The sequence below is a fragment of the Caretta caretta genome, chromosome 1 (genome assembly GCF_965140235.1).
Source record: "Caretta caretta isolate rCarCar2 chromosome 1, rCarCar1.hap1, whole genome shotgun sequence".
Classification (NCBI taxonomy): domain Eukaryota; kingdom Metazoa; phylum Chordata; order Testudines; family Cheloniidae; genus Caretta; species Caretta caretta.
The window spans coordinates 99,580,398-99,605,725 of record NC_134206.1 but is presented as its reverse complement, the minus strand read 5'-3'; the positions used below and the strand labels follow the sequence as shown (position 1 = coordinate 99,605,725).

Sequence of the window (25,328 nt, the reverse complement as noted above, 5' to 3'; positions counted from 1 at the left end):
TCCAACTGGCACTGACTTTCCCAATTCCTTAGGCCCCTTTGATGATCCTATCTGTAACCAATTGGAATGCCAGCTTTTGTTCATTTATTTATTATTAAAGAGCAGCTACAACTTCTGGAAAACTCTGAACACATACACACAAACACAGGTGCATTCCATAGCAAAACACCTGCATTACAGCACTTCATATTTTCTGCCCCTGGGTTATTATCTCATCTACGTAACGCTAGGTGGGCAACTTCAGAGGTGACTTCTTTGAGGGGCTCAACAAGCATGTGGACAAGGGGGATTCAGTGGATATAGTGTACTTAGATTTTTCAGAACGCCTTTGACGAGGTCTCACACCAAAGGCTCTTAAGCAAACTAAGCTACCATGGGAGAAGAGAGAAGGTCCTCTCATGGACTGGTAACTGGTTAAAAGATAGGAAACAAAGGGTAGGAATAAACGGCCAGTTTTCAGAATGGAGAGAAGTAAATAGTGGTGTCCCCCAAAGGTCTGTCTTGGGACCAGTCCTACTCAACAGATTCATAAATGATCTGGAAAAAGGAGTAAACAGTGAGGTGGCAAAATTTGAAGATGATACAAAACTACTCAAGATAGTTAAGTCCCAGGCAGACTGTGAAGAGCTACAGAAGGATCTCACAAAACTGGGTGACTGGGCAACAAAATGGTAGATGTGGCCCCTTAGAGCCCACGAAAGCTTATGCTCAAATAAATTTGTTAGTCTCTAAGGTGCTACAAGTACTTCTTGTTCTTTTTGCTGATACAGACTAACATGGCTACCACTCTGAAAATGGCAGATGAAATTCAATGCTGACAAATGCAAAGTAGTGCACATTGGAAAACATAATCCCAACTATACATATAAAATGATGGGGCCTAAATTAGCTGTTACCACTCAAGAAAGAGATCTTGGGAGTCATTGTGCACAGTTCTCTGAAAACATCCACTCAGTGTGCAGCAGCAGTCAAAAAAGTGAACATAATGTCGGGAATCATTAAGGAAGGGATGGATAATAAAACAGAAAATATCATATTGCCTCTATATAAATCCATGGTACACCCACATCTTGAATACTGCCTGCAGATGTGGTCACCCCATCTCAAAAAAGATATACTGGAATTGGAAAAGGTTCAGAAAAGTGCAACAAAAATGATTAGGGGTATGGAATGGCTTCTGTATGAGGAGAGATTAATAAGACTGGGATTTTTCAGCTTGGAAAAGAGACTACTAAGGGAGGATATGATTGAGGTCTATAAAATCATGACAAGTGTGGAGAAAGTAAATAAGGAAGTGTTATTTACTCCTCATAACACAAGAAATAGGGGTCACTAAATGAAATTAATAGGCAGCAGGTTTAAAACAAATAAAAGGAAGTATTTCTTTACACGACGCACAGTCAACCTGTGGAACTCCTTGCCAGAGGATGTTGTGCCGGCTAAGACTATAAGAGGGTTCAAAAAAGTACTAGAAAAGTTCACGGAGGATAGGTCCATCAATGGCTATTAGCTAGGTTGGGCAGGGATGGTGGCTCTAGCCTCTGTTTGGAGGACAGGATACTGGGCTAGATGGACGTTTACTCTTACCCAGTATGGCTGTTCTTATGTTCTTGATGTAAAGTGGTGGTGTAAAGTGAAGGGGAGTGGATGTAATTTACATGTTGACTGGGTGGGTATCACAGCGTGGCTGGCGCCTGTGAATTAAAAAGGTCCAGATCCTCTGTGCCAGAACAAGTGCTCACACTAAAAATAGTGCTCACACACAATAAAGATAGTTGGGCAGCATTTGGGGGCTAAAACAGGTCAGGCAGTCCCAGTGAGTCAGAGCAGAAGGGCAGGTGAGAGCTGCCAGAGACGAGGGGATTGGAGGAGTCCTGGAAGGAAACAGAGGGCAGGAGACCACCAAGACAGATTTGCTTGCTGATGTCCCTAAGCCAGAGAGCCAGGTCTGGAGGGGGCTGAAGGCAGGAGAAACAGCAGCAGAGGGAACTGCTGCTAGCTCAAAGCCAGACAGGTGGACCCAAGGGCCAGGGAGGGCTGAAGACAGGGGAGTAGCGCAGGAGCTTACCTACTGACCTCTCCAGGGCTGGAGACTGGTACCCAGAGGAACTGTGAGAGTGAGGGATGCTCCCCTGGCAAACATGCTTCCAGCAGAGGCTGTGGGGGTTCCTGCTGGGAAGAGTGGGGTTGCAACTGGAAGGGCTCAGGTGGCTGTCCCAGTACAAGGACAGGAAAGGACTGAGAGTCTAGATGTGGTCGAAGGCACCAGCATCTGGTATGTGGGGCATCAAGAGACAAGATGTCTTGAGTTTTAGTGACTGCTTGCCCTCAGGTGAGAAATGGACTACTCGGACTATATTGTTGTAAGGAACCAGACCCAAGGAAGGATTGTATGGAGACCAGAAAACATGAAGTTATTGGGTCACCTGAGATGGGAATCTGAGGCAGACGAGCTGCCATGCTGCGATCTGCTGCAGGAGGGTGCTTCAGGCAGGACTGCCTTATGATAGTGGAGTTGTAGCCGCTTCAGTCAGGTTGCAGCATAAGGTCCATCTGACTGGCCAAGTTTCCAACCTACTTTTTTAATGGGGATTTTATTAAAATTAAAGAAGGGAGTTCTGTTGTAGTTTGATGATTGATTTTATTGATGAAGCTCATTTGATGGAGCCAGAGAAGTCTCTAAATGAATAAATCTGCTGTCGCAGAAAATGAGAAGAAATTGGACTTCTGTATATTGATCTGACTTCAAAAGGCAGGGTGGCTTAGTCTAAATCTAATGTGGTGTTTGACTCCTCTCCAGTCAAATCCCCTTCTCGTGATTTTGCAACAGCTTTACAGTACAGGCTAGTTTAGTGGTTTCTTGGCACACTACACGTTCATTTCATGGACATTCTGACAGGCAGAGAAGCTGAACCAAAAGGGACCCTCCTTGGCTACTATGGAGGCTGCCAGGTAGTTATTTATTACTTTTAACTTCTTCTCCATGTTAACTAAGTTGACAGGGTCAATTTACAGGTCTTTTAATAGGTCCCGTGCTAAGTGTGAAGATTAACTGATTTTTCTTTTCTGTCTCCTATTCTGACTTCTTTGATCCAAACTGGGTTTTGATTCTTTTCTCTGGAGGCTGCAGTCTTTCTCCAGGGCTATGTCAAAGAAGGATCGTAGGGCACCAAAGACTAAACAACATGAGATTAAAGGCACCAGACACATAAGCAGAGTAGTCTCTAAATATAAGTTTACTGTTAGAGATCAACAGCTCTTTAGGAAAATGATTATACTTACTGGGAATAAGGGACTGGTGTTAGAAAGTGCACACGATGGTTTTTCCAGGTATCAGAATGTGTCTGGGTGAATGAAGCAGTCAGTGGTAGGTTTATTGAGGAAAGGGTTATGATGGCAGGTCTGTCAGTGACAAAGTGGCCTATTAGCTACAGCAGTGGATTGTGAATCAGAATTCCCAATTTCTATTTTTAGCTTTGTCACTAATTTGCTGTGTGATCCTTAGCATGGCACTCACCCTTTGTGTCACAGCTTATCTGTCCCTAAAATTAGAATACCATGGTGACTGACTGACAATATCCTAGACAAACCTTATGGCATTAAAGATAAATTGTACTGAATTAAGTTAAATCTCATTGTACTAGGTCTAATACCTTTGAGGTCCATTGTATTAAAAAAGCAATGATGCATGTGTTATTACAGAACGGTGTGCAATTCCTCTAGGAGGAGGGGGTTGCTAATGTAATTCCTCAGTTATCAGCTCTTTGAAGCCACCCCCTGGAAATGTGCACACAAACTAGAAATCTCTGGGGACCAACAGACAAAAAAAAAGATTCTTGGTGTGACGGTGCCCCCATAAGGCTTTATGGAAATATGCTTATGAATATATATATGACATAATTGGAATATGTTTTATGCTACATATGCCATGTAACATATCTATGTAAAGGTTATGATCTACTAAATCTATTAATCCTATTTGTATGTATGTATCATTTTTGTATTCGAAGTTATGAATATTGGCTGTGTACTGGCTTGATGTCTAAGTAGCCTTAGTAGAGCTTTTGGTCAGTTCCCTGAGAAAGGAATGTGCAAATTAGGTACCCAATCAAGAAACACTTAAAGGACAATGAATCTTGGAATGCTCCAATCCACATAAGAAATCTACCTGAGGAAGTTCAAGGAAGCATGTGAACCAAGGCTGCCACATGTAAGTTCCGAGCCATGCATGGATGTGTGACTTGCCCATGTGACTCCAAAACTCCATCCTGGAGCTGGACTTTGCATAGGAGAGAGAAGGGGGTCTCCACCCACAAAAGTGAAGTCTATTTAAACCCCTGGGAGACCCCTCCATTTTGTCTTCAGCTGGCTCAAGAGATAGCCTCTTGACCCCCAAGGGTACCTGAAAGAAACTGGAACAAAGGACAGTAACTACAGGGGGTGAGAGTGATTGCTAGACCCAGACTAGAAGGTGAGTAGTCTGTAAAAGGAAGCTTACTGGAACTTCTCTAAGGGTGAGGTTTTTATCTGTATTCAGTTTCTTACTGTATTAGACATAGATTTGCATGTTTTATTTTGCTTGGTAATTCACTTTGTTGCTACTTGAAATCACTTAAATCCTACTTTCTGTATTTAATAAAATTACTTTTTACTTATTAATTAACCCAGAGTATGTATTAATACCTGGGGGAGGGGGGGGGCAACAGCTGTGCATATCTCTTTCTATCAGTGTTATAGAGGGCGGACAATTTATGAGTTTACCCTGGATAAGCTTTACAGGGTAAAATGGATTTATTTAAGGTTTGGACCCCATTGGGAGTTGGGTATCTGAAGGTTAAAGACAGGAACATTTCTTAAGTTGCTTTCAGCTAAGTCTGCAGCTTTGGGGCACGTGGGTCTGTGTTGGAGCAGACTGGCGTGTCTGGCTCAGCAAGACAAGGTGCTGGAGTCCCAAGCTGGCAGGGAAAGCAGGGACAGTAGTAGTTTTGGCACATCAGTTGGCAGTCCCAAGGGGGTTTCTGTGATCCAACCTGTCCCCATGGCGTAGTCGAGCAGGATCTGTGCACAGCTGATTGCTTTGAGATACTAGTAGTGATTGTAAGTGAGTTAAGTGTGGTGGCTGGAAAACAAAAAAAGTGGTTACTGGTTTGTTATTTTCTGTTTGCTTATTTCGGGTAAGGGAAATAGGGACAGAAAAGGAAGCAAAGTAAGAAAGAGTGAAGATCAGAAGAAGCTAGAACTACACAAGTTGCAAATTGCCCAGAACGGCCGAACATGGGGCACTGAGAAAGTCTCTGTTAACTAAGAATCCCCTGAGCTCAGTGCATCTCAGTTTCAGTGAACTGCAGACAGGCGTGGCCCAACCTCTGTGTCTGTGCTGAAGCTGACAGGAGTGGAGGGGGGCCTGTTCCGGCAGAAGGGGGTTCTTTGTGGTATCCCAGCTCATCGAGTGACGGTCTAAAGGAAAGACCAATGGAAACTGATGTACAATTTGCCCGGGAAAAGGCTGCCCTGGGAAAAGAAAAGGCAGGCCACCAGCAAACCCTGGACTTAAAAGACAAAGCAAATTGAGACCCAGAAGCACGAACTGGCTGTAATGGAGTGGAAGAGGTGCATAGAGACATGTATCCTGAAGCTGGAAGTGGGGGTCCTGGTGACTGCTGCGGTGGGAACAAACCCCAAGGACTCTATAGCTGGAAGCAAGCCCAACCTGAGTGAAAGGGGGAGGGATTTTGCTGGCCAGTGAAAGGTCTGTCATAGCTGGTAGCTGTAAGCCCACAGCTGGATCAGGGTCTCTTTTCCTTTTGGGGGACACAGGAGTGTCTGCCCCAGAGGGGAGCCCAAAAACGAATTTTAGGTAAACTGCCTCCGCCATGATCAGTGTCCAAGCCTCTGGCAGTGAGTTCAGGAGGAGGGTGTGACGTTGCACTCTATAGGATTTTATAAAAATATGCTAATGAGCGTTAATATGATGTAACTGGAATATGCTTCATGCAAAGGGTCTCTTGTAAGGAATCATTACAAAGCTTATGATCTACTGAGTGTGATCATCCTATTTGTATAAATGTATCACTCTTGTATCTCAAACTAGAAATATGAAATATGGCTCTGAGGTCCTATTATAGTTATGCAAAGTGTGGGCCATTAATGGTGGTTTGGAATCTTGATGGCTCCCATTAACCAGGACAATTACCTGTAAATGGCTGTTTACTTGTAAGTCTTCCTGTATACCTGTGGGCTGGAAAGTGGGTAATAAAGTCTTACAGTGACATTAGATCATGTCACTTGAACTAGAATTCATCTTTAACTTGGTGCTTTTCCATTGAGAAGAGGGGTGGGAACCCAGAGGGACAAAGGATTCCCGCCTTATGCAAAAGATATATAAGTGGGTGGAACAGAACAAAGGGGGCGGCCACCATGAGAAATCCCCTAGCTACCACCTGAGCCGGAACAAGGGCTGTATCGGGGAAAGGATTGTGCCCAGACTAGGAAGGCGTCGAGTCTGTGAAAGAAACTTATTGAAACATCTCTGAGGGTGAGATTTTATCTTTATTCAGTTTTATTACTGTACTAGGCTTAGACTTGCGTGTTTTATTTTATTTTGCTTGGTAATTCACTTTGTTCTGTCTGTTACTACTTGGAACCCTTAAATCCTACTTTCTGTATTTAAAAAAATTACTTTTTACTTAATATATACTCTGGGTTAAATAATAATACTGGGGGGGGGAACAGCTGTGCATCTCTCCCTATTACTGTTATAGATGGTGAACAATTTATGAGTTTACCCTGTATAAGCTTTATACATGGTAAAATGGATTTATTTGGGGTTTGGACCCCATTGGGAGTTGGGCATCTGAGTGTTAAAGACAGGAACATTTCTTAAATTGCTTTCAGCTAAGTCTGCAGCTTTGGGGCATGTGGTTCAGACCCTGGGTCTGTGCTGGAGCAGACTGGCGTGTCTGGCTCAACGAGACAGGGTGCTGGAGTCTCAAGCTGGCAGGCAAAGCAGGGACAAAAGTAATTTTGGCACATCAGTTGGCAGCCCCAAGGGGGTTCCTGTGATCCAACCCATCACACTTGGATCAATAGCCTCGTTTTAAACAGGCTCGGGGCCTTTCTTCTGACCCGGCAAACAGATTGGACCCCTGGTCTATGGAGGGCCCCAATCCTTAGGGAAGGGTTGAAAGGACTGGGCCTACTGAGATCTCATAAGACTGTGTGCTTCCTCTGAGCTGAAGTTGTGATGAGCTTGAAACCACAAGGAAACCCTTAGGTTGGGCCTGGAAGGATGCGTAAATCAGAGCCCATATTAGGGTTGCACTGATCGCTGGCAAGCTTCTTAGGATGTGTGTAGATTCTTTCATTGTTTTTAATGTGTTCTCTCTGTACTGCTTTTACCTTAAGAATAAAATAGGCTTGCATAAAAAGAGCTGCGTGGTAACTTACAACTGTGGGTATTAACTGTCCCTGAAGGGAAAGCAAGCTCGTGTGCTTAGGGAACCTGTCTCTGCTGGGAATAACACGGTGAAGGCAGGGGACTGTGCAGCCTGGGGATACCCCGCTCGGAAGGGAGAGACATGTAGGTTTCCATGCAAGAAAGGCAACAGCTGGGGAGCTGGAAGCCTGAGAATGGGTGCCCTTGCTGTATCACTATGGGTAGACAGAGGTCCAGCTGCCCTGAATTGTGATCACCTCCACCTACTTGGCAATGGGGACTTAGTAGCCCTTCTCTCTGCTGTGGAATTGAAGTCTGGTACTGCGGCTAGCAAGTGCATCAGAAAGGGGATTAATGAGCAGGAAGAGCTAGCTAATATCTGTAAAAACACTTCAAGATCCTTGGATGAAAGGCCCTGTGTAAGTGACTTTCTCTTTTGTCAAAGGTAGGAGAGGGAATCTCTTTTATTGGCCCGACTTCTGTTGCTGAGAGAAACAAGCTTTCGAGAAGTAGGTCCAATAGAGGATATTACCTCACCCACCTTGTCTCTCTCATATCCTGGGACCGACAGGGCTACAATAACATTGCACATAGCTCTTTTGTCAGGCATTCTGCTATTACAGTGCTTAGGGTGGATAGCTAAGGTTACATAGATAACTCTAAAGCAATTTTTTAAAGAGAAAATGATATGCAATTATCAGGACTGGACCCACATGTGTTGTTAATAATATAAACATGTGTTACTGGCCTAGATTGTAATGGCCTCTCTGGTGTCTTTAGAGGCTTTTATGTAACTCTGTATTCTTTTATTGCACCGATCAGTAGTATGCTACTTCCACAATGCTACTGCAGACGTGCACTGTATAAAAATGGTATGCAAAATGTTCCTGTGGCCTACTATAGAAAACAGAGACTTGTATTGACCTTTTTGTTTTGGTTTTCAAAAAACAATGTTACCTACGCTGTCATTTATTAAAAGTATCACAGCCAATCTAGAATTGTAGAAGCACAAACAAAGCTTCCAAAAGAAAAAAAAAAGGGGGTGGGGGGAAGAATATCTAGGACCAGCTTCCCAAAAAGTTAGGTTTGCAAATATGCGTCTAGTCGGTATATACCACTGTATAGCTGTTGCTTCTGCAAGTGTCCTACTTGTAGGCACAATTACCTATTCTGTGCTCTCATCTCTATTTGCGCACATAAAACGGGATCTCATTTTGTCTCCTCATCTGAAAGTTTACTGTGTTTGAAAATCTTCTCCTGATTTTGTGTGTAATGCTCCTAAGGATTTTTTGATCACTAAAAAATCAAAGGGCTTGCAACACTCAATAAATTGCCTAATAATTCATTCAATTAAACCTTTTAAAGAAAAGCTCACACAATAGTCAAAAGCAGCACAAATGGCAGCACGATATTTACATGAAAAGCACGTTGATTCTGACCCATACCAAAGCTTAGTGGTTCTAGGATCATTCCTACCTTCATACTCTGAATGTTCTTTAGCATAACATCACCAATTCTTTGGTAATCTCCTTTAATGTGAGCATTGGAGCGGCCTTCCCTGTCAGCAACAGAAATATCAAAACTTCAGTCATGCAATATAACAGCATAATCACTTGTAGAGCACCAAGAAACTCAATAACTTATTTCTTTCAAAATCCTAAAATTTTATATTCTCTAGCTCAAAAACCCTTGAAGAAGATTCTTAATGTACTGTTAATTCCCATGTAGAGTACATTCTTCATCTAAATTGGCTTGTACTAATAACATCAGAGAGGGCATGAACCGAAAAAAACATTAGGCTTTTAAGGAAAATTGCCAACATTTTTAAAGCTATAAATAGGGAAAGTTGGGGGGCAGGAGGACAAATAGGGAAGACTTTAAAATGCCATTGCAGTTCATTGGACATTGATTGTAAAGAGGAGGAAGAAGAAATTTTTTTGTTAAAAACCAAGAATTGTATCCCCAGCAGGGACTGCTGATGTGTATGTTCTAAGAACCCTTCTACTGTTGGAAGGGGAAGCAGCCCTCAAGGTTGCCCGGCATCCAGATTCATTACAGAAGTGTCACATATTCACAGAGAATATTCCTGTCAAGTCTCTCCTTTTTCATATTTAAAAATAATGCAACCACCGCCCCAATCAGCCTAGACTTCCTTTAGCCAGTGCTAATGCATGTTGCAGTGGACACTCAGTTTGGGATAACCGTAACTCCTGGTGACAAAGGATTATTTGTTTCTAAATGTGTGTGAGAGAGATATGGGGCTGACGGGGGAGGGGGGGGGGAAGGGGCAGAATTAAAGGCGCTACACATTCAGTTTCCCAAAATCATAAAAATACATCACCCCAAAGAACAGTGAAGGAAATTAATGAATTTAAGATTCTAATGGTCATTGAATTGAACTGGTCTGAGCATTTCAAAACAGACAGGAACAACCACTAGGGGGATGAGGGAAGCACAGACTGACAGCTTACTTAAAAAAAAATGAAGGAACAAAGTCTTCCTCAGTGCAGCTTCAATTGTTAGCATATTCTCACTCAATGGCCTCAGATTTTTAAATTTTGTTAAACTACCAAGTGTGAGGTTGGGGGGTGTGGGAATGTCGAATTCATCCCTGAGGTGAACCTGTACAATTATACTGAAGGAGCTGCACAGACCAAAAAGGCAGACATCTGAGATCTAAAATAACAATGATGAGATCAAATTTAACTCGAGGAAATGTTCAGATCTCTGCTTTAAAACTAAACACATTTCTCGATTTTCATTCACCTGTAGTTATTCATCTCATTCAAACACATCTAGATTTTTACTTTAGGAAAATTCTATTTACACTGAAGTATGAATAAATGGAAGACAAAATCATAAATCTTTGCACTCCTTAACAAACGGAGTGTTGTCAGACATATTCTACAATCAGTGAATTACTGAAGATGTATGTGTAGCTAAAGGATACCCATAGAATAGAGAGAGAAAATGGGTTTTTCATAATCCCTCTATTATAATCGAATGTAAAAATATTCGGGAGATATTATTTTGTAAAGATGTATGCATTTGTGGTTAATGGCTACGCTGGATAGTCTTTTGTGCATTCTTCTCTTACTGAAAAATATGGAGGGTGCAGCACATAATGGAGAACAGTAATATCCTTCAATCTACCCCACAGACGACAAATAGCTATACAGGGTTATGTTAAATTGCTTCAAGTTCGTCTCAAGTGGCACTGAACACCATTGAGTGGTTTCATATGCTGTCTTTAATTATTTTCTATTGTATTAATTCCCCCCTGCAGTAGCTTCAAGCGAACATGCTTATTTCAGCAGTTCATGACAAGATAGTTTAAGTTCTTTGAAATCAGAAGTTACACTGGGGTGAGAAATAGGATGTTAGTCTTGTGTAACCATGACTTCTAATTAGCTCTGCCAGGTTGGCAAAAGTTGTAGTTTAAATAACCAGCTTGTCTTTCATTCTGTCAGAAATATCTGGGAGATTGGGGTCTTCTGCAAAAGATAATAGAGGTGCATATGACCATCAGAATATTAAAGTTTCCACATGACCTGAGGAGGGAAAGAAATACAAGCTTGCTTCTCTACTGAGCTTTACACTAGCAAGTCCCTTCCTCCTCCCCTCCTCCCTAAGTACATAGTTCTCCTTCCTGATTCTATTTTTCATCCAACAATTTCCCCTGCTGAAATTTCTCCTCAAGTTATGATTAAAATTTTTCTCTCACTGAAGCCTTAGTCAAAGGGGACATGCACTAAATTTGCAGGCAACGCTCAGCAAGCTTGCTTGGACGTTCTACGCTTTTACAGTTGCACAAAATTCTCAGAAATGTCCAAAACAAAAGAAGAAAATTACTGCCAGCAGTGACGTGGGTGCTGGGTGACTATCAACAGAAGAACTCTTGCTTTATAACCATTATTCTCCTCCCTAATTTTTTGTCATTGTTTAAAATCCTTTTCATGTTCCTGCATTTAATTCAATTAAACGAACGTCAGCAGCTTGGTACCTTGTTGGCTTATTGCCAAGATAGATATTAACTACAATTTTACAGAATTATTCTGATGAGAGAATTGCTTTGCTGGAGTTGATTCTATGCTTAGTCTGGTTGAAATCTGCCCTGGAAGATTTCTTTATGTACTGACCACTAGCTATAGGAGGCTTGACCACATCTATGTAAGGGCTCCCATTGACTTCCTGGGCTTTGGATCGGGCCCTTGGTGAAATACTTCACTAAACACGTTAGCTCCTTGCAGCCTAAAAGTTTATCCCTACCCCATTACAGCCAGTGCACTCTGCCAATGCTCCATTATTCAGTCACCTGAAACAACCCAAATCCTGTAGCCGGAGTACTTCCTTTCTACACTTCACCACCACAGTTGCCCAAAGCTCCTCTCAACAGCCTGGTGGTTTTCAAATCCTTCTGTGTAGCTCATGAGAACTGACTCAGTGTGGCAGGGAAGGTGGGGGATTAGTAGGACAGGTAGTCCATAAAAGATGCATTTCTCTCCCAAAGAGGCTGGCAGCGTGACGAAGGACTGAACCCATTGCAATAGCTCAATAAGAGATGATGATAAGCCAACAGAAATGATGATAATCTCAATAGTAGCTGGCATCCCACTAAAATGGACAAAAAACCTAGACTGTTGTGAAGCCTTACAAAGCAGGCAGATAGGATAGCTCAACAGCCAGTCCCTAAGCCCTTGTCCATCCTCTTTGCTTGCAACTTCCTCCCACACAGATGTTAAATCTTCCACCGCAAAAATGAATTTCTGAACAGTCAGGCAATTAAAGATTTAAAAACAAAAACAAATCCCCACCACACAATCATTTGTGGTTCTCTAATATCAAGATTCTAACAGTGTGTGACTCCTCCAAACAATAACATTTCTACAAAATAGAAGTAACTGCAACATATTATTCACAATTTTATTGAAACCACTCTTTTAGATCTTGAAACCTGATACCATACAACCACTTAGCCACAAAGACAATACGGGCCTTATAAATACCTACACCAGATAGCTTTATCTGCCTGTTTAGATATTTGTACCACCGTATCACCATGAGATCTGAGCCTGGCAGAAAGAAGCTGACCTCTCAATTGCTAAGCACACCTTTGTTAGTTAGTTTTAGGGGTTTTTTTTTGTAACAGAGAAGGAATGACATTGAACCTTGCTTATATGCCCTGATATTCCTAAAGCTACTGTCTTAAAAGGCTTCCTCCTAGTACTAAAAAGCTTCTCTCATTAGAATGAAATAAAGTCTGTAAATGCAAAATTTAAAATTTCTTTGCCATTATGAAACTGTTTGATTATTTTTAAAAGTATAAAAAAAGCTATTGTTTGATGGAGCTCAAGTGCTGGATTTTGTCTGTTAAGTTATTAAACACACAGGAAATTCTCCTGCAGTAGTTGAAGCAATTGAACCAATGTACAAATTACAAGGACACAAGGGGAAATCTAAGGTTAGTAGAGTTAAAAAAACAAAACAAACTTCTTATTGTCCTTAAGTATATTAAGGAACAAAAAGAATCCTAACAGTAGTATTGCCCTATTATTAGATGGAAATGGAAGAATTATCAATAATACAGATAAGGCAGAAATGTTCAATAAATATTTCTGTTCTATATTTTGGAAAAAGCCAGATGATGTAGTCATATCGCAATGATAATGATGAAAGCCTTGCCATTCCAACAGTAAGTTGGGAAGATATTTAGCTGCTGCTACTAAAGCTAGGCACTTTTAAAATGAGCACGTCCAGATAACTTGAATCCAAGAGTTTTAAAAGAGCTGGCTGAGGTGCTCTCTGGACAATTAATTTTGATTTTCAATAAAGCTTGGAATGCTGGGAAAGTTCCAGAGGCCTGGAAGAAAGCGAATGGTGTACCAATATTTTAAAAGGGTTAGCAGGACAACTTAGGTAATTACAGTCCTGTGAGCCTGAAATCAACCTTGAGCAAATTACTGAAGTGGCTGATATGGAACTTAATTAATAAAGAGTTAAAGGTAATATAATTAATGCCAATCAACACGAGTTTATGGAAAACAGATCCTGTCAAACTAACTTGATAACTTTTTTGGTGAGATTACAAGTTTGGCTGATAAAGGTAATAGCATTGATGTAATATATTTAGACTTCTGTAAAGCATTTGGCTTGGTACCATAAGACATACTTGGGAGCTGGGAACAGGTTTGCTTGAAGCATGCACCAAGCACATAGTGCTGAGAGTAGGGAGAGGAGCTATGGAATGCCAGTGCATGGCACAAGCCCACAAGTGCTGAAACTGGAGCAGAGGGGATGAGAACACCCTCAGAAAAATGGAGCAGTTCACACCTTTCAGAGCTATTGTTTCACACTGTATTCATCTCCATGGGATGCTCTCATTCATCTGAGAACATCTAATTGAGATAAATGGACCCCTTCACACCTCTCTGAGCCTCCTGTGCTGCAGATGGATGTGTAGAACCTCTTCCCAATACACGAAGCCCAGATCTGGGGTAGGGACTCTGCAGCTTCATTCTCCTGGCCCTTCTGTCTCTAGCTGGTCCTTGCACTCCTCACAACTCCATCACCTTCCCACCTCCTCAAGCTTACAAGGAGCATGGAGTGCCAAGGAGGAAAATGGAGTTGGTATGAATGCGGGGGGCTCAGAGCGGTGTGTGCATGCATGTGTTGGGGCTTGGAGCAGCAGGGAGCCTGGGGGTGATCAGAGCAATGGCATTCCCAGGAGGGAATGTGGGAGGAGTCAGTGCAGTGTTGGAACAGTGGAGGGGAGCATGGGGAGTTGAAGCAGTAAGGGGGAATGTGTGGGGAAGTGTTGAAGCAGTGCAGGGCAGAATGGGACAGGAAGGAGAGGGTCAGAGCTGTGCAGTGTGGGATGCTGGTGGGGCTTCAGCTCTTTTCCCCCCCCGAACACCCAACCATCCATGCCCCCTACGATTGCCCTCCCCTTCAAAAGATGACCCCACTGACTCCATTCTAGTCACTGCATCCTCTCCCCAGTTCCTCACCCTGTGACGCCCTGACAATGCCTGCCTCTCCCCCGGAGAAGAGGGAGAACCAGGTTTTTCTAGATGTGTAAGGAGGTGAGAGAGGATGCAGGGGCACTGAAGGCACTAGCATGCAGCCAGTGCATCCTGTGGCTGGCGTGATCATTGCCAAGGATCCCGAGGCACTGGAGGGGGAGAGCTGGGTTGTGGTAGATGGGGGATGCCGAGAAAATTAATTTTTAAAAACCCAAGAAAATTAAATGCCCCAAATCTTCATTAATGCAGAGTTCAGTTGCCCAATGGTGCCTTATGCACTTCCAGAAAGTTAGCTAAGCTACAAAGCTCTGAAAGCCAGGAAATACAGATTTAAGGTAAAGCACTGCCCTCCTCCCCTTAACTCTGCCCTAAATGAGCAATACCCCAATGTGCTAATTACACACACACTAGCACTGTACCCTCACAAAAGCAACAGAACACTTTGGGAACAGAGCACACACACACACTGTAGGACAGAGTCTGAAACTTTCTCTTTGCTAAGGCAAAACGTGTGTTTACATCAGGTATAACAAATAGGAGCTACCTACACCTGGCCTACACTCAAACACTGAGCCTACCCCACACAAAGAACAACTACCTTGCTAAATGTAACAACCCCTTCCCCTTGCCATGAGCATTCTGTCTTAGCCACTACTTTCAGTTACTCCTCAGTAGGGGTCACCGAATGCAATTAATAGGCAGCAGTTTTAAAACAAACAAAAGGAAATATTTTTTCACACAATGCACAGTCAACCTGTGGAACTCCTTGCCAAAGGATGTTGTGAAGGCCAAGACTATAACAGGGTTCAAAAAAGAACTAGATATGTTCATGGAGAATTGGTTCGTCAATGGCTATTAACCAGGATGGGTAGGGATGGTATCCCTAGCCTATGTTTGCCGGAAGCTGGGAATGGGTGACAGGGGATGAATCACTTGATGATTACCTGTTCTGTTCATTCCCTCTGAAGCATCTGGCATTGGCCACTGTTGGAAGACAGGATACTGGACTAGATGGACCTTTGGTCTGACTCAGTATGGCAGTTCTTATATTCTCACTGAGTCCTGGAGTCTACCATCGGGAATGCTGACAGTACACAACACAAGCCATACCCCGTGCCTAGTACTGATACAACCTACAGAATTCAGTGCTGAAATGAGGCATACTTGATCTTTTGAAGTACACATGCACCTCTCTTCATATCACAGTAACCTGCTCCAACTACTCCTTCCCCTGCTCAGTACAGCTACACCTAACACAGTACAGGCAGTCAGAGTGCAGGCAAATACATGCTGCAGTTCAAATCTATGGAACGCAACACCACACAAACAATGGCACATTCGTAGTCATTCTTTATGTCTTCTTACCCTGGCACCCCCTTACTGAACCATTCCAGTGGCTATTGCCAGATCCATGGGACTAGTTAAGGTTGTGTTGTGGGAGTGGCACATCCCTTAATGTTGTATTTCTTGATTTTCCAAGGTTTGTGCACAGCTGAACTTGACATTCCAGAAAGGCATGTGGCACCATCAGAGAACCTTCACTCTGGGATAACCAAGTTTGGGGGCATTTAATTACCATAAATTTTAGTAATTTGAGATTCAAGGACCAGATCTGCCAGCCTTCTACCCAATCCCTTTACTGATTCTCAGACCAGCAGAAAATCCGTTTGGCCCCTAGTGCAAGTTAGAGCAATCTTATCTAAGTCACGACCCCTGGAACAGTTCCATTCAGCCATCCCAGAATACCAGAGCACAGCAAAGCCAGGCTCATTCCCTTCTGTCCCGATATACTCTCAGCAATGCCACTGTGCCAGGGGAGGAGAGCAGTGAGAGCAGGTGGCATAGAGCTGATCAGAAATTCCCCTGTGCAAGTGAAATCTCCAGTCACTGTTACAGCACCTGTCTGTCCATGTAGGAGGAAGGATAGAGTAGGGGTTGAGGATCTGTCCTGTCCTGTTTAATGTGGGGAGCTGACTGAGTAGGTGTCATGGTACAGTGGGATTTGCTTGTGTTTTTCTCTGAAGCAACCTAGTGGAATTCCTTAAGGATGCTGCTTTTCTCTGACTTTATTAAGTGGTCTGAAAGCAATGTTGTATTTAGAACAATGGGTTTGAAAAAGTATTAATAACCTAGCCTCCAAATAGTATTTGTTTGTTTATTTTAAAGGACCATGGCACCCACTCCTTCAGTAACACCCACATGAGGGTAAAGAGGCTCCAAGAAACCTCACAAGGCGAGCCCTGTAGCGCTTCCAATAAACACGGTTTCAGCGAGGAAAGTCTGAGCCTTCAAACCTCAAGGCTCAGGAAGACCCATGGAGAAGCTCCAACTCAGCATCACTCTGGGGTTGCCAGGAATTAAAGATTTATTTTTAATTAAAGATCATGTCAAGTGATGAAACCTCCAGAAATATGTCCAACAAAACCAGGCATCCTTAGCAAAGCTTCCCCCTTCTCCCTTCCTACTGCTACGGTGGCTCTTTATGGGGGACTTCTTGCCTCCTTCTCCACCCAGGGAGACACAGATCTTGGGGAGGATGCAGCACTGCTGCTCGCACAAGGAAGGAAAAGGGGAAGGAGATGGCAATGGAAGCCAGCTCCTTACTGGCTCTGGTCAAGTCTTAAAAGCTGCTATGGAGTCAGGAGGTTACTGATCCTTAGAGCACCTGACTAGCTCTCCCTGCTCCCTCCAGAGCATTCACTTATGGGTTACTATGCTGCCTGCTCCCTTTCCCTGCCAATTCCCTTCCACAGGCTCCCAGGATTTGGTGCCCTCTCTGTCCCCCATGCCGGATCAGATGAGCAACAGGGAAGTTCCCCTGGAGACTCCAGGGTTTGGAGTCCTCCCAAGACCTCTACAAAGAGTGACAGACTAAACACAGACCCATCAATCTGTGGATACAAGAAGCACTGAGCAGACGCCTCAGAGCTCAACACACCTTAAATCCATCCACACAGTGCACAATGGGGTCCTGGGCCATGACTGAGGCTTCAAGGCACGCCAGTAATACATAAAATAATGATAACAATAAATGAAACATCTTAGAGAATGTTTCCTGTGTTTGTCTGATCTCAGGGAAATGAGTTTTGGGTGCTGCTCCAGTCTGGAGAAAAGTCTGATGGAAACAGCTACGGGGTCAACAGGATAAACAAATTACTCTGGAGGGAAATGCGCTCAGGAAGAAGTGTGTACAAAGTGAAAGATTTCTCCACGGTAAACCTTTCTCCCCTCCACCCAAAGAAACAATGCAGAGAGAATAAAAATAACCCCTTGTGCTGTCTTATTTCTTTCACAGCATAAGAGACAGAAACAGACAATAGAGTCCTCCCTGTGCTGTGCTCTGAATATCTCATCGTTTGCTGAGCGAAAAAGAGGCCTATTTGTTGTGTGTCAGTGGCAAAATAGTTCTGTTTGCTCTTTGTTTTCACGGATCACTGTTTGAACACGGAATTGATCTGCCAATGACAGGATATAGAGTTCTCAACTCAGGGCCTGGGTATTAAGAGTCTTCATCAGGAGGTGAATTCTGACTCTTTTAATTCTATATAATAGGCAGTAGCTGGTCCCCCATATACACCCGGTGCTGTAAGACAAAGACTGTACTGCGGGCAGGAAGGAGGCCTATAATAAAAGGTGATATATTTATTGGAGATATAATATAAAGCAGGCAAAACTCCCACCATGGGAGGGATTCTCCCATCTACTGCGGCCCTTGTACAACTGCTGTAGTAGCAAAAAAGAGCTCAAAGAACCCTGCAGCTGGCCAGGGGAGAATTCAAAAAAATATTAATTGTGTGGTTAACATTATATTACTCTAGCCAATGACCATGTGATCCCCTTTACTCATTCTGCACCTCTTCCTCTTCCCTTTGTTTTGTCCGTCTTTGGCTCTCAGCTTTTCAGCTCTGGGTATTTTCTGTGCCTCTGGGCAGCACCCAGCATGTTCTAGGCACTAGCAGAAAATAATGGGAATAACCTGGTGCCATGAGTACTATAATTATGGCATAATCTGTAAGGGTGTTCATGACAGCCATAAGGAGCAACTAGCATAGGGTCTGTCTTTTCCCGGTTGGTCTTTTCCCTCTTTTCCCCCTGTGAACATTTTGGCTCCATTCAATTAGGCTGAGATTTGCAAAGATGCCTGGGGGATTTGGATGCCTTCCAATTATCATAGGGAGCCGGGCATCCAAATCCTGCAAGTAGCTTTGAACATCTCAGCCTTAAAGACCAGATGTTCAATGAAGAACCTGGACAAGGAATCTGAATTTCCAGAAACATCCTCCAAACATTCAGCCCTTAAGTGACTTACTTAAGGTACACTTATTCTGGGGAATGATATATGTGCACAGCATGTGGAGAAATGAGGTCTCCAAACACAGCAAGATCAACCTCCCATCTCACCAGACACAACATTTTTAATAAAGAGAAGACCATGTGTATCCAGACAGATTCTACTGGTTCTGGCTGTTCAGTTACTATGTGTAGCAGCTTGATGGTCACAAGAAACTTCACCAGCAGGAACATAAGGAAGGAAATTTATGCAGCATTCTTCTACTTCTTTCACATCAGAAAATATTCTTAAATTTCATTCTGAACAACACTGAGTACTGTGTCATTGTGAAGATTTTAAGACTGGAGGAGGAGACTGGCTTATTTCTATTGATAAGCAATTCAATTTTTAACATTATATTATATGATGCTAAAAACAACCAGTTTGCTCTATATACAGAGACTCTGAAAGCAGCTATTTTGGGTCTTTGAACAGAGCTCCTCTATTTTTCCTCAACCCACACTACTTCAGAGACAGAGTATGTTCTGTAGCAAGAACATACTGTCTCAAACTGCCAGGGAATACTCTTATAGGAAATGGAAATTTGATGATGAAAATAAATCAGGAATAATATTAACACACATTCCCTAAAAGGCAACTTAAAATTCAGTCACAGCTCTGGGAAAAAGTAAAAACTATTTCCCCATGCTAATTTTCCCCCTACTGTTACTCACACCTTCTTGTCAACTGTTTGAAATCAGGGCCATTCTGATTATCACGACAAAAGTTTTTTTTCTCCTGCTGATAATAGCCCACCTTAATTGATAGTTTCATTACAATTGGTATGGCAACATGCATTTTTTCCATGTTCTCTGTGTATATATATCTCTCTATTGTATTTTCCACTGCATGCATCTGATTCAGTGGGTTTTAGCCCAAATAAATTTGTTAGTCTCTAAGGTGCCACAAGTACTCCTACTTTTTTATTTTTGCTGATACAGACTAACACGGCTACCACTCTGAAACCAATTAGCATTGTGTTAGTGACCCTGCTTGCAATAAAGTCACCCAAGACTGACCTAAAAATATTATGGGCTTGGGGATAATACCTCCACCTGGTCTAGTTAGCTTCCCAGAAAACCATAAATGAAGACTAGCAAGACCTGCCTCTATATAAGCTCTCAGCTGATTCCTTATTGAAGTGTCGTATTTCATAAAGGTTCCCAGTCAAAACTATGCCTTCTAAACAGAACACAAAAAACCTGGCAGATTAAAAACATAGATTAGATAAAAACAAAACAATTTGGAAACATGATGACAAAGAGCCTGCTCATGCTGTTAGACCAAAGGCTGTCTCATGACTCCTCTCGTCAACCCCTCCTCTTCCTTAACCTCTATTGCAGTTATTCTCCCAAGGCAAGACAGATTACACAGTACATCTTTCAGAGGACAACAATGCCACCACTAAATCAGCCAGACACACCCCACCAACAACTGCCATGGTTTAAGAGGTGCAAGCCAAGCCCTAGTCAGCCCTGTGAGTGAGAAACCTGGACCAGATTGAATATACAGCTGGTCCATTCCATACAAACAAGATCTTAGAGTGCATAAAAGAAGAAGATAGAAAGTAAAACTGGAAATTTTACCATGCTATTACAGTGACCTGGCTCGGCTCTGCTAATTTTGAGGCAAGGCAGAGGCAAACCAAGACAAAACGGAGAATTTTAAATTTTTAGAACTTTATAAGGGAAACCCCAAAAATTGTACCAGAAGCATAAATAATATACAACCTTACCACGTACCTACCTTTATAATAATAAACTATAGGTTACCAACACATTAACCTTTGTGAGTTTGTACACACTACTCTTCCTCACTCTGTGCAGTTAATACCAAAGGCATTGTTATTAACAAGAACAAAAGAGATTACTCAAACACTCTGTGTCACTTGAGAGAAAAAACAACTTTTCCTCTCTTTGGCTGTAAGTCCAGCTCCATTCCTGCTGTCCTGTTCTTTGATGCTCTTTGGTTTGAAGTGCTCATTGTATTCAATGGCCTTGTGGCTGTGCCTCTTTTCCCCGAGTTTATCTGCAAGTGGGGTTTCTTCAGTTCATGAGCCCTCACTTGTCCATTACGCCCCTTTGAACTGTATTCCCTCAACAGATGTTCAGACAGTCATTCTGTCTGGTCATTTACTTCATGTCCTTTGTGGGTGGGCTTTGCGTTCACTGTTTTCAGGATCTGTTTTAATCTAACACAGCTGTTTGATCAATACACTTTTTCAGCAATTATATTTCCTTTCAGTTTTTTCCTTTGGTACTCTCTGTCCAGTATGTCTGTGGATTTTATTCCCTCTACTAATACTGACTGTTCGCATACCCACGTCTGTTTTCTTCCTGCTTCTCCTGACCTGAAACTTCCTATTTTCCTTCTTTCCCCCTTCGCATTTCCCAGTGCCCTACTTTTAGTCTCCTGTTGGTCTATTTTATCCCCTCACCTCCAGGTCATCTGCTAGCTCCGCATCCTTCCCTCTTTCTCTCACAGCTTTTCCCGCTGTCCCCTTCGGGCGGTTTCCAAGCCCCCACCCCAGCTCAAACTGCCCTCTCCTGAGCTCTCTCTCTCTATGCTGCAGCAGGGGCTAGTCCCAGAGCAGGGTTATTATACTATTACCTAATATAATCTAATGGATGAGAAGGCTTGATCCTCCATTCTGTGCGAGTGGGGATGTGGGTGTAATAGGATAGCAGTTGTAACTCTCTGATGCTGAGCCACTCGGTTCTCCAGCAGAGGCTAACTTACTCCTGTGGAGGACTGGACATGGCAGAGCCTCCTCACCTTCCCAGTAACACTTTTGCCCTTATGCTGTTGGGGGGGGGGAGGGGGGGAAGCAGCAGCAACTACACTGCTGCCACCAGCTTTATACCAGCATTTTCTATCTCTGGCTGCTCCAAGGCCACGGGGCCTCTTGTGATAACTGAATGAAGCTAAATTTGCACAAGCCGCTCTTAGGCCGAGGTAAGATTGCCCATGCAGTGGGGCGGCACCGTTGTCACTAGACCCATTTTGAAACAGACTTAGTTAAATCAGTACAATTTCTGTACACAGACAATCCTTAAGCAAAACCATTTTAAGCAAGGGTTAAAGGGTAAAGAAACCTTTACATTAAGGTTTAATAAGACTGATTTTTAAATCGATTTAGTCAAACCAGTGCAATTATTTAAGACAAAGAGTGACCTTTTCAAAAGTGCCTAGCTGCCTTAGTAGCATATGTCCTATTTTCAAAAGTGATTTAGGCACTTTGGAACCAAGTCTCTCTGAAAGTCACTGGGACTTTGAGTTAGGCATTTCGGGCTAGATCCACAAAGAGATTTAGGTGCCTAACTCTTCCTTAGGCACCTAAATCCAAAATTTAGATCCTCAAAACTCACCTAACCCTATAGGCACCTAAATGTCTGCTGATAAAGTCCCATGATGCCTAAATTTCTGCCACTAGGCATGCACACTCCCACCTAAGTCCTGACACCAGGGTGTCTAGCTCATGCCTAAACTCTGTTGGGATCCTCAAATTAGGTGTTGCCCTGCCTCTTTCACCTACCGGATCAGGCCTCACACGAAATTGTGTTGGTGGTGGCTGAAGCTGTTCCACTTTATGTAAATATACAGAGACCGTGAGACTGACTCTATAGCCCAGTGGCTAGGGCACTCCCTGGGAGTTCAAGTACCTGTTCCAATGACTGTTTAATTACTTACATACAATGGACCATCTTCCTCACAAGAGAGTTTGAAAGAGGGGCCCCCCCCATCTTGGTTTGGGCATTCGTCTACAGCGAGGGAGTCACAAATTCCAGTCCCAGCTCCACAGATGGGGGAACTAATCCCAACTGTTCCACGTGCTGGGTGAATGCTCTAACTAGCTACTGGGCCAAGGGTTACGGGGGGCACTGCCATCATTTTTTCTGAGCAAGGATTTAGGGGCCCTGACTTCAGGAGCAGGTTCACAGCTGAGAATCTCAAGTGGAGATAGGCACCTCCCTCTGGCCCAGCCTTAGGCACCTAAATCCCTTTTAGGGTCTAAGACCCCCCACCTTCTCCTCAGCATTTCCTACTGGTTAGCTTGGCAGCTTCCTGCTCAGCTTGTTGGCTTTTTTGGATCCCATTATTAGGCAGTTAACTCTCTCCATGCATTGTATGGGGAGCCTGGGAATCTAACTTGGGGTTGTGGATTCTACTGGGCAGAAGGGTGCCTAAACACAGGTGTTGCAACAGAGTTTTAGTCCCCTTTGTGTACTTAGCCCACAGGAACCTAAGTCCCAGAGACTTTTGATGAGACTTATGCTCCAAAGTTCATAACCATTTTTTAAAATGGGACTTATGTGCTCTGGAAAATTTTACCCATAGCCTGTTGTGATGCTATATTTGCCACAGCAAAGAGAACTGCAATCTGCATTACAACGTACTGGGTCTGTTTCAGACACTGCAGAAAAGCCAGCTCCATTTCAGTGGCGCTGACGGATAATGTGAAGATCAGGAAGACTTGTGCGTGCTCTATTTTTCTGAGAGGAAACGTATTGTAACTTGGGGACTTTCATCCGTCACATACAAGTAGGAGAAGAGCCAGCTGAATTTATTTAGTAGTCTCATATTTGAAAGTAAGATTGGTTTTCCTTTGCGGTTTATGTAAAATATTAAATTGACTATTCATTCTGGTCACAGTACGCCCTCTCAAGCAAGAGATTGGGACATTTAGCTCATCTTCTCATGCCTCTCCCAAAGTTTTGTATAAGTAGTTTCAAAATTAGCTTTCATAAGTTCTGACAGTGGAGGGTTGGTGCAAATCCATAAATATGCACCTTTCCCTTGTTAGCTTACAGACTTGTATAAAATGTAGACGATGACTGCAGAGGACAACAAGAAAAACATAAAAATGGCTATACTGGGTCAGACTAATTAATGGTCCATCTAGCCCAATATCCCCTCTTCCAACAGTGGCTGGTGCTAGATGCTTCAGAGGAAGTGAACAGAACAGGGCAATTTATCAAGTGGTCCATTTTCTGTCATCCAGTCCCAGTTTCTAGCAGTCAGAGGATTAGGGATACCCAGAGCACTGGTTGTACCCCTGACCATCTTCACTATTAGCCACTGATGGACCTATCCTCCATGAAATTATCTAAACCTAGGTCTACATACCTGCCGGATCGGTGGGTAGCGATTGGCATATCGGGGGTCAATTTACCACGTCTAGTCTAGATGAGATAAATCGATCCCCGAGCGCTCTCCCGTTGACTCCGGAACTCCAGCGCCGTGAGAGATGCAAGCAGAGTCGACAGGGGGCGGCAGCAGTTGACTCACTGCTGTGAAGACGCCACAGTAAGTCCATCTAGGTACGTCGACTTCAGCTACGCTATTCTCTAAATATATATAGCTAAAGTTGCATACCTCACATCGACTCCCCCCCCCCGCCCCCGTAGTGTAGACAAGGGCTAATTCTTTTTTTAATCCAGTTGTACTATCAGCCTTCACAACATCCTATGGCAATGAGTTCCACAGGCTGACTGCACATTCTGTTAGGATACTGGCAGCTGAATGAGCAAGAGTAATTATTTCTGCATTTAGGTTTTAATGCCACACAAATACTTTACAGACATCCTAAATCTTGTAGCCTTCCGGACTTGACACACATACTAGAGAGAAATAGCTTTAGATACTTTTAATAAAAACAGGAAGACTAATCTTTTCACAGAGAAGCTAGAAATTTGGCTTCCAGTTCTAACGCACTTTAGAGTCTGCAGTTTGTTCTCTCAGTACTACCAGATGTGGCTCAGAAATGTATTCTCAGTAGTTAGCAAAAACCTCTCAGATTTCAGCATCTGGAGGGCGGGTTCACATGAGGCACTGAGAAGGAAACAGAAGATGACAGGAGTTGAAAAAATTACTCGAGATCCACTAGCTAGCATGAGCACTAAACTTACTGGAGAGCTGGAGAATTGTCGAAACAGTGTCAGTATCAGACTTTGTGGATCTCAGCAGGGTTCAGATGGCCCTTCCTCATTCTAAGGTAAATTGAATACTATGTGAGACCTTAAAAATTGGGAATTGCTCCATTGGCTGGGGATTGATGGGGTGCATTAAAGACCCTACATGAAATTTAAAGATATCAGCAAATCCTTTCCCAAACAATTCTAAGAGAAACTCTACAACCTCATCCCCCATGAACTCACCCCAGGAACCTTCTACATGCTTCCCAAGGTACACAAACAAGGGAACCCAGGCAGACCATCATAGCTGGCCTCAGCACTCTTACGGAAGGAATATTGGGACTCCTAGAAACCCTCCTCAAACCTCTCGCCACACAAAGGGTCAGCTTCCTGCAGGACACAAGTGACTACCTCCACAAACTCTGCAACATTAACAGCCTCCTTCAGAACACCATTCTGCTGCCATAGATGTCACCTCCCTCGTACACGAACATCCCTCACAATCACAGCATCACAGCCCACCTCAAATATCCACAAGACAATGGACAACACTCAGAATTCCTCCCCAAACACATGGCCAAAATCATTCATTTCATACTCACCCATAACAATTTTACATTCAACAA

The 25,328-nt window shown here is 43.2% G+C and overlaps 1 protein-coding gene across 5 annotated transcripts in view; it reads right to left on the bottom strand.

Annotated features, from left to right (window-relative positions):
• FARP1 (FERM, ARH/RhoGEF and pleckstrin domain protein 1) overlaps positions 1 to 25,328 on the bottom strand; it is a 333,074-nt gene that overhangs the window by 28,325 nt on the left and 279,421 nt on the right. For all 5 annotated transcript variants that reach the window (XM_048853831.2, XM_048853866.2, XM_048853836.2 and 2 more), the window contains exon 17: positions 8,912 to 8,993. In XM_048853831.2, the coding sequence (XP_048709788.2) occupies positions 8,912 to 8,993 (82 nt within the window). The remainder of the gene's footprint in view (positions 1 to 8,911; positions 8,994 to 25,328) is intronic.